Below are 14,825 nucleotides of genomic sequence, written 5' to 3'. Positions count from 1 at the left end.
CTCATGTAATTATTTTGACTCTGAATGTTCAGAAGACCAAGACACAATGGCTCATGGAGCCATTTATCAAATATTTCCCACTCTAAGGCACCAGGTATCTTTCTGGTGGCTTCTACCTTACAGGTTGACTTTTTATATAGAATTTTACTTCACTTTATGGTAAAAAGGTGGCTTAAATTTAGATACCGCAATACTTCCGCAAGAAAAGTAAATTGCAGTAAAAAAGATCAGGTTTCTTCCATTCATTCAATAAAAAATTTTTGAGCACTTACTATGTACTTGGCTAACTGCTAGCAGTTTTTCAAAAATAAGTGTATGTATGCCTGACCAGGCAGTGGCGCAGAGGATAGAGTGTCGGACTGGGATGCGGAGGACACAGGTTCGAGACCCCGAGGTCGCCAGCTTGAGCGCGGGCTCATCTGGTTTGAGCAAGGCTCACCAGCTTGAGCCCAAGGTCGCTGGCTCAAGCAAGGGGTTACTCGGTCTGCTGAAGGCCCGCGGTCAAGGCACATATGAGAAAGCAATCAATGAACAACTAAGGTGTTGCAACGCGCAAGGAAAAACTAATGATTGATGCTTCTCATCTCTCTGTTCCTGTCTGTCCCTATCTATCCCTCTCTCTGTGTCTTTGTTAAAAAAAAAAAAAGTATATGTGTTCCCCTGCTGATCATGACCGCTGGATCTCAATAGAAGTGGTTCTGTCCCATAGGGGGCATTTTTGTAATACAGCGTGTGTGTGTGTTTAAATGTCATAACAATAGGGTGGCATTATTAGCATTTTGTGGGCAGGAATCAGACACACCAGCTGTCTGACAAGTGTCCTGGGTAGTTTCTATGCAATAAATTGTCCCATGTCTTATTCAATGTCTGAATGTCCTCCAGAGAGTTATGTGAGTAAAGACCTGTTATCATAACCTGAGCCTACAACCTAATTCTTAAACATATACACGAACTTTTTGTTTGATGGTGTTAAGTTTTCTAGGAATACAGTGATCATGCAAATTCTACTCTATTTTGATAGGGACTGGCCTAGGGCTGTCCACCATTTAAGAAAAATCACATCACTAATGAAAACACCTTTCATGGAATTTGGGTTAAGGCTAAGTTAATATTTTGACATTAATGTGCATTTTTAATTGTATTTATGATAATTCTACATGTTGGTAAAAGCATCTAACTAGTTCATTTGTCTTCAAATGTTGTTAGGGCTTAATTGAAACATATTGGTTTTAATATTTATTCTTTTTTATTTTTCCTTTATATTAAATTCAGAGACTTATATATCTTTTAAAAATTAGGTATATTATCTATCATTTTAATTCAAACAGTAAATGGGGAATTACAAAATATTTGTTTAAAAAACGTGGAGTATGCTCCCTCAATAGATAAATGGATAAATAAAATGTAGTATACACAGATAATGGAATATTATTTGGCCTTAAAAAGGAAGAAAATCTTGCAGCATGCTACAACACAGATGGACCTAGAGGGTATTATGCTAAGTGAAACAGCCAGTCACCAAAAGACAAACACTGTATGACTGCATTTATATAAGGCAGTCACACTCACAGACCGAGCAGGAAGCAGAATGGTGGTGGCCAGGGACTGGGGAAGTCAGGCCAAAGGGGAGTTGTTCTTCAGTGGGTATACAGTTTCAGTATCACAAGATGAAAACGTTCTAGAGATCTGTTTCACAACAATGTGAATATACTTTACTGAACTGTGCAGTTAAAAATGGTTAAGATGATAACTTTATATTATGTATTTTTGGCATCCACATGCACAAAAGGTGGCATATTGTATAAAGTTCGGTGCATGGAGGACCATTACTCTGGTCTAACTGAAAGACCTCTTTCACTCACCTGGAGCCTACTCCTCATGGCAATGCACTGTGGTAAATGATTTCCATGTCTCACTTCCTCACTGGGTTGTAAGCAACTTCAGGCACTGGCTGGCTATTGACTTAACTCTGCCTCTGGAAAGCCTAGCATAGAACCTGGCATACAGGAAGTGCTCAGTAAAGATTTGCTGAATGAGCCTGACCAGGCGGTGGTGCAGTGGATAGAGCATCAGACTGGGATGCGGAAGACCCAGGTTCGAGACCCCAAGGTCACCAGCTTGAGCGTGGGCTCATCTGGTTTGAACAAAGCTCACCAGCTTGGACCCAAGGTCACTGGCTCAAGCAAGGGGTTACTCGGTCTGCTGAAGGCCCATGGTCAAGGCACATATGAGAAAGCAATCAATGAACAACTAAGGTGTCGCAATGCGCAACGAAAAAAAAACTAATGATTGATGCTTCTCATCTCTCCGTTCCTGTCTGTCTGTCCCTGTCTATCCCTCACTCTGACTCTCTCTGTCTCTGTAAAAAAAATAAAATTAAAAAAAAATTTGCTGAATGAATAAACCAAAACATGATGATCACATATGGATATTAAAGTTTAAAAAAAAAAAAAAGAAGTACATTAGGGATTCCATTGATTTGTTTAAGAAAAGAATATGCATATTTTATGTATGAACACTATGACTGCAGGCTTAGTTGTCCTGGTGGGAAAATCTGGAGAGGAGAGATGGAAAGATAAATAAAGGACACAGCTGAAAGCCATTCTGTGAGTATGACATCACTTTCCAAGTGATTATTCTCATATGTGACTTTCATTTGACGATAAGCATATGGATTTGTTTTTTAAAACAAGTATTGGCCCCAGAGAGAATGCAGAGAGCCTTGTCTGTTGAGTTTTTGTTTTTATGACTTACTAGGAAAAGATTTCCAGGTTCTTGAAGCAAAAGGGTTAAACAGACCTAGTATGTCTTCCTACCCCCTAGCTCCTCGTTCCCTGACCTTCTAACCCAAATCCTGTTTCACCCGCTTATTATATAAGCAGTGATGTTATGGTTTTCTCAAATCATTAGTCAGCTATAGTCACATACCATCAGTTCTAAACAGGCCTCAAGGGGCCCTGCATAGATCAAAAATCTTAAGGTCAAAAGTCTTTTGGACTTTTGCTGAAAAATTGTTGTGCACTTAATATTGGTTTATTTTTTAAAAAAACATATTAGCCTTATTACACAATCTAATTTGCTATCCAAAATTTTTTTAAAAAGAAATTTTAAAGACTTTATTCATTTTAGAGAGAAGAGAGAGAGAGAAAGAGAGAGGGGGGGGGGAGGAGCAGGAAGCATCAATTCCCGTATGTGCTTTGACCAGGCAAGCCCAGGGTTTTGAACTGGCAACCTCAGTGTTCTAGGTCGACGCTTTATCCACTGCACCAACACAGGTCAGGCAAAAATTCTTTTTAGTTAGGACACTGAAAATATCTTGGATATCTGTCACATCAATGCAGGTTTCCTTGAGCGCTTTTTACTAAAAACAATGCATCTTTACTACTTTCCCTTGCTTGTTCCATTCATGTCCCATTCACTTCCTTTCCTGATCTATTTAGAGAAGGAGATGGTTGCTTCTCCTTCATTCCCTGACTGGAATCAAAGCTGGGACTTCCATACCCTGGGCCGATAGTCTACCCCTGAGCCAATCAGCCAGGGCCATAACATGACTGTTTAAATCAATATAAACCTAACACACTTGGGCCCTTCCTGTAACAAATGGTTCTATAAAAGACCCATAATAAAGCCTTAAATTAAAAAAAAGGCTAATTTCCTTTATGTTTCCATTAGTTGGTTCTATGCAAAATACTCGACTACAGAAAAGTAAATCCTGCCTATGTCCCTCAGACTGCAGGTACTTAGCATGCACTACTCCATTAAAGGTATCCTACCTGAGCAATTGTCTCTGGGTCCAGTGGCTTGTGGTCATTGAAGCCTGTGTATTGCCCCGACGATGTGGACCTTCTAATAGGAGGGCTGTCGATCTTCTTGAGGGAGTCATGCCGGCTGATGTTGGTCAGGCTGCCGTGGCCTGGCCGGCGCCTCCTCTCTAGACTGTCATTGTTAAAGCCACGGTTCTGCAGCAGGCCCCGAGGGTGACTGGCCAGGTTTGGGGACCCCAGGTCAACTGAGGAGTTATAAAGAGCATGTGGGGGGTGGAGGGGACAATGGCCATCACTGGTTCTACCAGGACGCCTTACTGGAGGGGGTGGCTCTCCTCTTTTTCTTTGTCTAGACACACAGAGAGAAAGAGATAGAAAAGGAGAGCTTATCAGAGCAGCTAATACTGCAAAGATGCAGGTCCTGCGGCTCCTCGCAGCCCCCAGGGGAAGCGGAGGTTCAGGAGGCTGATCACCAAACTCCACTGACCTGGCTAAGCAACCCTCAGGATGACGGTCTGTAGGGGAACTCATGTCCTTGGATGAAGACTTGTCCTCGGTGACTGGCCCACTGCTGGCTTCGCTGTCAGCTTTTTGGCTCAGAGTGTCTGAAAATGTATCATCCCTGAAATAATGAGAAATAAGAGTGATGGTCCTTTGCTTGATGAATAGGGAGAAAAAAAAAGTGACAGCTTTTATGTACGTCTCTTACTACATGCTTTTCTGCTCATTATGAAAATAATAGAATTTAATTGCAAAAGAAGTGAAAAATTCAGATACACAAAAGGAGTGAAATAACAATCACCCATAATATAACAGAACATCCAGAGACAACTACTGCTAGAATTTTAAAAAATATCCTTCCATACTTTTTTTCATAATTTAATTTTTAAAAATTTTTATTTATTGATTTTAGAGAAAGAGAGGGAAGGAAGGAGGAGTGGAAGAGGAGAGGGGGAGAAAGAGGGGAAAGGGAGAGAGAAAGAGAGAGAAACATCAATTTGTTGTTCCATTTACTTATGCATTCAGTGGTTAATTTTTGCATGTGCCCTGATGGGGGATTGAACCCACAACCTTGGTATATCAGGATGATGCTCTAACCATCTGAGCTACCTCACCAGGGTTCCTTTTATACTTTTTTTAATGCCTGAAATATATACCTACAAGTATGTACATTTACATGGTGTGGCAAAAGTAGGTTTGCAGTTGTGAGTATGTGAAAGTTTATTCTTGTATTATTATTAACTATTGTATTATTTTCCATACAAACAACTGTAAACCTACTTTTGCCCTGCTCTGTAAATGTATAGGATTTACATTATATTGATAGATGCTTATATTTATCTACTTTAAATATGTATATATGATTGATATTTGTATAAACAAACAATGTTTCTTGGCTTCTGAGGTACATATTTTAACATTTCTAAAATTAGGCTGAATCATTTATTCACTTTATATGTTTTATGTGGTGTATTTCTCTTTTCCTTGAAAAGTTGCTCTTACATTGGCACTGCATGGTGAAATACTGCATTCACAAAACAGGGATGATATTGTACATAGCACTCTGTAACCTGTTTCTTTCACTTAATATACCATGACCATTTTCCCATCTTTTTAAACAACTTTGAAATTATAGCTTTCTCATCAGCAAAATAAAAAAAATAAAAAAGAAGCCTGGATTGGATAATTTTATAGTTTAGATCAGTGTCTCTTCTCTTTTGGGAATCCGTAATTGAAATGATAGACACCACAAGAAGAACACCGCTGTTTCTGGACTCAGCAGTGTGCTATCTCAGCTCTTTAAAAAAAAAATTTTTTTTTTTTTAAGAGAGAGAGAGACAGACAGGAAGAGAAGAGATGAGAAGCATCAACTCATTGTGTCACTTTGGTTGTTCACTGATTGCTTTTCATATATGCCTTGATTAGGGGGCTCCGGCTGAGCCAGTGACCCCTTGCTCAAGCCAGTGACATTGGGCTCAAACCAGTGACCTTGGGCTCAAACCAGTGACCTTGGGCTCAAGCCAGCGACCTTGGGGTCATGTTGATGATCCCACACTCAAGCCAGCAACCCTGCGTGCAAGCTGATGAGCCCTGCTCAAGCCAGGGACCTCGAGGTTTTGAACCTAGGATTTCAGTATTCTAGGTCGACATCCTATCCACTGCATCACTACCAGTCAGCTCTTAAAGTTATGCTCTGCACAGGTTCTAAGAATCTGAAAGCTTCAAAAGACGTCTCTCACTAATCCTTGACCCCAACCTCCAGGTAGAGTTTGGGAACTGAAAACCCACTGGGCCTGAAGTTCTGTTACCAGAGACTGGAGCGAGGTGAAGAACTGTGCCCTGCTCAGAAGTGTGAGCTCTGTAATCTCTCCTGCTCTTTCCCCACAAGACCAAGGTCAGTGTAAGAACAACAGCTGGAGCCTCCTCCTGGGAGCACTCTGGCGATTGACGCTCGGACTACTCACATATCCTGCACCACTATGTACTGGTGAGGTACAAGCCCGTCGATCCCATTGTGCCTTCCTTCCCACCAGTCCTCGGATGCGCGGTGATACAGCAGCAGGGAGGCTCCCTTCTTGAAGGACAGTTCTCTGGCAGACCGCCCAACGTAGTCAAACTTGGCTATGGCTTCTATTGGCTCACATTCTACAAAACACATGCCAGATAGTGGTGAGGGGCAGGGTTGTTGGGAAGGCATGGTGCACTAACTGGAAGGTCTAGCTGAGGCCTTAGAAATAAACAGGCCATTTAAATTTCCAGACAGAGCAAGGGAATAAACAAATCATCAAGAAGGAGAAAATGAGGGTGTTAAAAGAGATAGAGAAAAACATTCTTTGGCAGTCAACAGTTTTTCAAAAGGCAAAGAAAAACTGAACATTGGATCTTAATTTCCACAGTCTCTTACTAGAGATGTAATGACAGTCTAATAAAAATATTTTAAACTTTACAATATGATATATAAGACATTGATGGAGTTCCCTTGCAACATGTTAATCCCATTTATAACATGCAAAAACCACTCTCTCAGAACACTAGGAAATTTATATTTTAATTACTTATTTAAAAAAATCAAATTTACAAAAATTGCCACACTAAATCCTATTTGAATACAGTCCATTTCCTCATCTACTTTTTAAGCACTATCAAATGTTCAAAGCACCTCCAATGGTAGAGATGACTTTATTTTCTCTAGTATCAGTAACATATTCTGGATATTACCTATGACACAAACATAATTTAAGACTGTCTTGTACTGTAATTAAGAGACCACATTCAAATACTGTATTTTCTAGAGATCAAAAGATGTTCAAGGGAATTACAGTAAGTGAAAAAAGTTAATCTGAAAAGATTAGATTCTATATGATTTCATTTATTTAGCATTCTTGATATAATATCGAGGTGGAGAATAATATATTAATGGTTGACAGAAACTGAGGTGGGGGAGGTGACAGGAGGAAATGGCTATGGCTATAAAAGAGCAGCACAAGGCATCCTTGGGTTGGAGCTGACCTTATTCTTGACCATCATTGAGATCACGCCAATCTATACATGTGATAAAACTACAGGACCAAGGAAACACCTTACACAAACAAGTACACATAAAACTGGTAAAATGTGAATATGGGGAATGGATTATATCAATGTCAATTTCTTGGTTGTGATGTTACACTATAGTTATGCAAGATATAAGCTGGGTGAAGGGTAGATGAGATCTCTCTGTACTATTTCTTACAACGGCATGTGAATCTACAATAATCTCAAAATAAAAAGTTTAAAAAGATATTAAATTCTGGGTCTAGAATTGGAATTTCAGCTCTGATCTAATTCTTTTTTTTTTTTTTTTAATTTTATTAAAGTGAGAGGAGAGAGAGAGAGAGACGGACTCCTTTATGCCCCCTGACCGGTATCTACCTGGCAACCCCTGTCTGAGGCTGATGCTCAAATCAGCTAAACTGTCTTCAGTACCTGGGTTTGATGCTCAAACCAGTCGAGCCACTGGCTGCAAGAGGGAAAGAGAGAGAGTGAAGGGGGAGAGAGAGAAGAGAAGCAGATGGTCCTTCTCAAGTGTGCCTTCACAGGGGATTGAACCCAGGATGACTGCATGCCAGGCTGATGCTTTATCTACTGAGTGAACCAGCCAGGGCCAGCTCTGATCTAATTTTGACCACAAATATTGAAGGCAAATAAGCAGACAAATTAAACAACTACAAGAAGTGATTTTTGTGCTCCAACAAAAAGCTCTTCAATTTGGGGCCATGTGATTTTTCTTCCCCTCTCCCATTATCATCCCATTCTCTTCCCTGCTACCAACCACAGTTTTGTTCTGTTTTTAGGTGAGAGGAGGGGAGATAGTGAGGCAGACTCCTGCGTGTGCCTTCATCGGGATCCACCCCGTAACCCTATCTAGAGCCAATGCTCTAGAGCTATTTTTAGCACCTGAGGCTGTTATGCAGCTCAGAAGGAGCTATCATCAGTGCCCAGAGCCATAAACCAATTGAGCCACTGGCTGAGGGAGGAGAAGAGGGAGAGGAGAGGGAGAGCTAGAGAAGTTTATGGTCGCATCTCCTGTGTGCTCTGACTGGAATCGAACCCAGGAGGTTCATACACCCAGCCGATGCTCTATCCCCTGAGCATCCAGGACCTGGTGAGAAAACTTCTAATCAATAATAAAAAAAAACTATAAAGGGCCAATGCAGGTGTATATTTAGAGAAATAAACCTATTCTATGAGTACTTCCTCATTTGCTAAAACTGAGCATGTATTAGTTTCCAAATACTGTAGAATATATATGTACACATAATAGATTAAAACCTACCCATCTATCAAATATTTTCTCAGGAAATTGCCTTCTGCTTCCCTTGGTAACAAACCTTCCCATTTAAAATAGTTAATTTCCCCCCAGAGTTCACTGCAGTATCTTCAATATCCGTTGTACTTATATGAAATAACTGCCTAAGAAGTCCTTGGGTAGCCAGCTAAGCTTCTTTCTCACTTGATGAATTCAAACATTCTCTAGGACATGTAAGGCAAAAGCATAAAGATCAATAAACATATTGAAAAAGCTCATGATTTGTATTATGTGAAGGGGCTGGGTAAATTTCAGCTATACATTTAAAATAAAGACAAAAAAATGCCCTGACTTTTTGCTAGTAGATAATGTTTAGGGTGAACAATATTTCATAATGCATTATAATCTGCATGTAGTATATTTCTCAGTAAAGAAGCTGTAAAAATATTTTTAAAACAACAGTTCTTTAACAATTGACTATATCTTTAGATAATGTTAACACTCTGGTATTCCCTCCTAAAATATATATTTTCTTTATTAAAACAATATAAATAGCAGCTTTATTAAATATCTACCAGCCTATCTCATAGAGAAGGAATATAACTTCATATTCAAAGAGATTGACTTTTTAGTTCGTTCCAAACTTAGAGACACAAAATAATAAATCCTGGTTGATCTGAGATGACAGATAACAAATTTTTTTACCTCAGTTTCCCTGATGAACAGAAATAAGCATGTCCATGGTGCAGGGGACACAAATAAATATATCCATGGAAGAATGAAGCCATGCCAATTTATAAAAAGAGCTTCATGACATGTAATTTGTAAATTTCTATGTGAATGCCCCCATGTGTTAAAATTTTGTTTTGCTGAAAAAAAAAAAAAAAGGATACCAGCCTATAACATAGTGTACAATCCACGTACTTGTAAATGGGAACTGCAGAGTACCATTAATGCTCTTTAGCGCATTCAGTCATTCACCGTCAATGCTAGCCTAGGGCTACTTAAGACTATTTAATAGATATATACATATTTTATCATAATTTCATAATCATAACCCATGCTTATTATCTTTTCATTTTTTGAAACAACTAGCAGCAGGATCATCTGCCTCTGCTAATTTAGTTCAAATGTAGAGAGGTTATGAAAGAATGACCAGATGAATCAGAAGTACATTTTATTGGTAACCCTGCTATATCAACTAGCAATTCTGAGCAATTTTATTATTTCAACTCTTTCTGCTCCCATGAGAGTCATTTCACAGTCAAGTGTCAATCATAAGCTATTTATACACATCTTAGTCTAGTCACTGCAGAGCAAATCAATCTTAGGGCATGGCAACACACCACATGCCTTTCATAGAGAGAGTACCATGCCCTTCCAGGTTGGGCAGAGACTGTAGAATGCTGCTGCTATCAAAAACAATAAGAACAAGAATGTAATGCAATAGCTTCATTTTTCTGCATGGTTACTGCAATTTTGTGCAAAAGGAAAGAAAATTCAGTAGAGCTGATTTTCTGACTGCCTGGTGCTATTGAGTCTTATATTTACCTTTCTCCTAATTTTATACAAAATGCTCGTACTGGCCCTTTCTCTTTGGGACTCTGCTGTCTCTGACACTTTTCCTCCTAGATCTGTTACCCACTGTCCTTGCAGATGATACTTTTGTTCTGTGAAAGTCTTTCTTTTGGAAACAAAAGGTATTTTCTCTAGTGATACCATGACAGAGAAAAGAAAATAAATACCCGACCAATCAAAAAGATAATCAATACTCTAGTTAATATGTAGTAGTTACAAAACTTTAGGGGCTCTCTGTGGGCATGGGTATCTGTTGTTTGTAGGCAATGCTTTTCTTTAGCAAAATCAGGTGAACATGATCAAAATGTTATCTAAAATACAGGGTCCTCAGCAAAGCTTTCCTTTTATAGCCAAGAGGTAAGAGTAGAGAGACTTTGTCTTGGTTTCTCTGGCCACTGGGGGAAGCAAGGAAACACTTAGAGAAGTCCTCAGTGAAAAAGGAATGAGAATGAATCATACTGAAAACAATGACACTCAAGACAAAAAACAAATAATGGCAGAAGTAGGGCTTAGACGCTTTCAAAAACATCACAGCTCTCACTTTAACAAATGTCTTCTAGCTTAAGATCTTCTAAATTAAGTTCTAAAAGTGTCAACTCATTTAACTTTTAAAAACACAAAGAAACTTTCCTTTTGTAGCAAAAGGTAGACACACTACATACCCTGATTACTGCCCTGCTGAAATCAACTAAAAGTGTTGGATTAAAAAAAAAATCTTTGTAATGGCATTGTGAGCTATCATAACAGTAAGGCACACTAAACACCAAGTGGGAATGCAGGGAAGTAAACAGAACACTAGAAAATGTGAGTCATAGTTTACCCTGAGGGCATTTTCCTGACTGGTTAATTTAAGCTTTCATTTTATACAAAAGATGAAGTTTGGGGGCTGGCTCAATGTGGAGAATCTAAGCCTATCCTGCCCCCAACCCCCCTTATACTCTCAGTGTCACAGTGAACTTCTAGAAACCTTCCTCCCTTCTAGCCCTCCATACTTCTCCATAGATTATAACCATCATCAATCTCAAACCTTGAACCAAATCACGTCTGCCAATCCCAACTATAATACATTCCAGTCCTTAGCAGGTTTGGAGAGTCCGTTCATACTACCTGGGTGGCCTAGAAAACCTCAAGTTAAAAATTCAATGTGGCCCCAAGTTGGTTTTACCCCAGGCAGAAGTAAATTTAAACCCTCTTTGGAGGAACTGACCTTCAACTGAGCCTAAAGAATTCTACAAAGTGCCAAAAACATGTAAAAGAAATGATAAAACACACTGGAAAACAAGACCAATAGGCAAGAGCCAATAAAAACAAATCCAGGAAGACTGCAGATATTCGAATGATCACACATAATCTGAAACAATGGAAAGGATTAATATTCTGAGTACAGAGCAAAAAACTATAAAATATGACCAAGCAGCAGATACAAAAGTGAGCCCAACAGAACTTGCAGGAAAAAATTCAACAAATGAGTTTATAGGGGATTAGTCACAGCTGAAGAGAGACTAAAAGGGCCATGCATGCAGCTAAGGAGGTACTGTGAGAAAACTGACAGCTTTATATGTTCACATTAAAAAAGGGTTGAAAAGTAATATCAAGCATTAAACTTAAGACATCAGAAAAGAAAGGATCTCTAGAGAGAAAAGTACAAAATTTTATTGGGAAGACATGAAGTAAGTAGAAATATGTTTGTGGATTGGAAGACTGAATATTATAAAAATATCAACTCCCTCCATATTAATATATGTAGTATCAGTGCAACTGTAGTCAAAACCCAAAGATTTTTAGATTTGTTTTTTAAGAACTTGAAAAACTGAGTCTAAAAATTATGTAAAATTACAAAAGCCAAGAACTGTTCAGAATGACAGAGTCAGGGGTCCTGATTTGCCAAATATTAAAGTTTATTAAAAGTTATCAAAATTAAGACAGTGCTGTAGGAATAGGTCAGCGGCAAAGAACAGATCCCAGAAACAGACTGACACACAGAAGGCACTAAAGACTGTGTGGAACACAAAACTGTAAAGTTTTTAAAAAGACTATGGGAGAACTCTCCTCACCTCAGGGTACAGAAGGATTTCTTTAAAGGAGACACAAAGTGAAAGAACCAGGAAGGAAAAGACTGGTAAATTTAACTCCTTTAAAATGAAGATATTTTCTTTAGCAAACAACATAGTAAGTACATGAAAGACAAACTGCAGAGCAGAAGATATTTGTAAAACACATACCCAATAAAAACCTGGTCCAGACATGATGAACTCTTACAAATAAGAAATAAACCAAAGCCAAACCAAACTAACTAAAAAGAAAAAAGAAAAAACAGCCCAGAGAAGCTAATAATGGGCAAATGGGCCCTAATGGGCCAAAGAATTGACAGGAATTTCACACAAAAAAGAAATCCAAACTTATAAAAATAAACATATCTGTATTAATCATGGAACTGTTTTTTTTTTTATTTCTGTATTCTAACATCGGGGGCCTTGTGGTATTCTGACAGTGCCCTGGAGGGACTGTCCTTCTCAGGATCTGCCAATTCCTACAGATAGTAAACAACTCACCTAGCGTGTGCTTTTCAAATACAATCCAACCAATCCTACACCCGTACTCAACTACCTCCTCTCTGGGGTTCTCAACACTCTGGGCCACTATCCACCTGCCCTACCACCTAAGGGCCAGGTACAAGGCAACCAGAGATAGCGCCTAAGCCCCAGAGCCTGCTGAAATTATTCAAACCTGCTTATCTTGCCTCTGCTGTTCCTGTGGAAACCACAACAAAGGCTCTTGCTCAGTCGCTCAGGTCCCTCTCTCTCTCTCCTCACAGACCCTGGTGCTTCATTCTGGGGCCCCTTAGGGCAAGATGTGCTTCTCCCTCTTGGGAACTGTGAGAAACAAAGTCTCTTCAATGGCAATCAGCTCCTGGTTGGTTGGTCTCACTCTACCCCACATTTTCTATTAATACACTGTATTTTAAAACATCTTCGTCAGTAACCAGAGAAATGCAGATTAAATCATGAGATACCATCAAACCATGACATACTGGCAAAGATGACACTATTTGATAAAATCAGGTGTTGATGAATACATACAACCCAAAGGTTAATAATATGGCTGATGGAAGTGTACATCATCACAGCCATTTTCAAAATCAGTTTGGCAATATCTAGTAAAGTTGAAGACATGCTTGCTTATTTCTAGTTGTCTAGATCTTAGAGAGAAATTCTTGTACATTTGCAGTGGGATACATGTTCAAAATATTCATAGCAGCACTGTTTTTAAGGTGAAAAATAGATAATACCCCCCATTATCATCAATAATGAAATAGAGAAGTACTATAAAATATTATACAATAGTAAATTAAATGATTATAACTGTACACAACAATATAGATGAATCTCTGAAACACAATACTGAGTAGAAAAAAATAATGGAAATATATACAGTATAATTCCATTAAAGAAAGTTCAATAAAGTAGAAAATGAAACAACCGCCATTAAAACACATAGACATTTGGTGGTTACCCTTGAGGGGTAAAGAGGACAATGGGATAAGGGGAGCATAAAGGTGATGTCTTTTTTCTTAAACTTGGTGGTGGGTCCACGAGTGTTCATTGTAATATTATTCTTCATACTTTACACATATTTTATAAATATTCTTTTATTTCTACTAAATGCTTACTATAAGCAATTCTTGAAAATAGGAAAGACTAGTTTTATAATAGCAGGAACACAGGGCATACCGTCTTCACTGGTGTGGAGCTCTGTCCCGGCGTCCTGATCCACTTCCTCCAATGTACCGTGCTCACTGTATGGGCTGTCGCTGTGCAGTGGAAAGAGAAATTCATGTGAAGCTGAAGTGGAAAGAATTTAAAAAATGAACAATTGCTGCTGCAAGGGAAAATTTAAGACTTGGAATGGCAAAAGAGTTACTAGATAGCCTTGTAGTGGAATGCTGGAGCTTCCAAGGATTATCTGGTCCTACGGGAGTATGTGTCTCTTCGTCTTTGACACAAAGGGTATTTTACAACTCTGTAAAGACAAAGTTAACTTGTGGAAAACTTGTAGTGTTACAAATAATTCTTATCTATAGAAATGAAAGTTTGTTGATTCTAGTGGGATGTGATTACTGCCCTATGTATGGACGTACCAGTTTTTGCAAATTCATTTCATCATTTTTACTGCATATAAATTGATGGCTCTTTGATTTCTGCCTCAAATGGATTGTAGTATTTTTCCAACTTTCTTGACAGATGTTCACTGTATATTTTTGTGTGAGAGTTATGATTTTATCCTTTTAAAAAACTTACTCTTTAACACTACTACTATTACCTCTCCTCAAATGCATGCTGATTAAATGAAACATGCTTTGGGCACAAATGCAAACCTCACTTTACATAAAAGCCCATTCATATTGCTGGTGTTGGGTGACAAGAGTACCTACTGTATCACTGGCTTTCCGTTTAGAATGAGGAATGCCCACAGAAAATACTGTGTATGGGAGAAGGACACAATCAAGCACATGTTACTGCTGCAAGACTCTTACCGGGCTTTTACTCTGCAAAAAAAAGGAGCATCCACAGGAAGTCTTAGAGTACAATGCATCATATAATACAGATTGGACATCCACATACTTATTCATTTCTCTTCTTAGAGCCAAGCTCAGTCAGTACATTGCACACCGTTAAGTGCTCAAGTAAATATTT

The 14,825-nt window shown here is 38.8% G+C and overlaps 1 protein-coding gene across 2 annotated transcripts in view; it reads right to left on the bottom strand.

Moving 5' to 3' along the window:
* SRGAP1 (SLIT-ROBO Rho GTPase activating protein 1) overlaps positions 1 to 14,825 on the bottom strand; it is a 321,179-nt gene that overhangs the window by 8,896 nt on the left and 297,458 nt on the right. For both annotated transcript variants that reach the window (XM_066258243.1, XM_066258244.1), the window contains exons 18-21: positions 13,863 to 13,942; positions 6,230 to 6,410; positions 4,252 to 4,386; positions 3,774 to 4,113 (exon numbers count right to left, since the gene is read on the bottom strand). In XM_066258243.1, coding sequence (XP_066114340.1) covers positions 3,774 to 4,113; positions 4,252 to 4,386; positions 6,230 to 6,410; positions 13,863 to 13,942 — 736 coding nt within the window. The remainder of the gene's footprint in view (positions 1 to 3,773; positions 4,114 to 4,251; positions 4,387 to 6,229; positions 6,411 to 13,862; positions 13,943 to 14,825) is intronic.

Source organism: Saccopteryx bilineata, chromosome 2, assembly GCF_036850765.1.
Source record: "Saccopteryx bilineata isolate mSacBil1 chromosome 2, mSacBil1_pri_phased_curated, whole genome shotgun sequence".
NCBI lineage: Eukaryota > Metazoa > Chordata > Mammalia > Chiroptera > Emballonuridae > Saccopteryx > Saccopteryx bilineata.
Note: the sequence above shows the minus strand (reverse complement) of the source record. Positions and strands in the feature narration are given on the sequence as shown.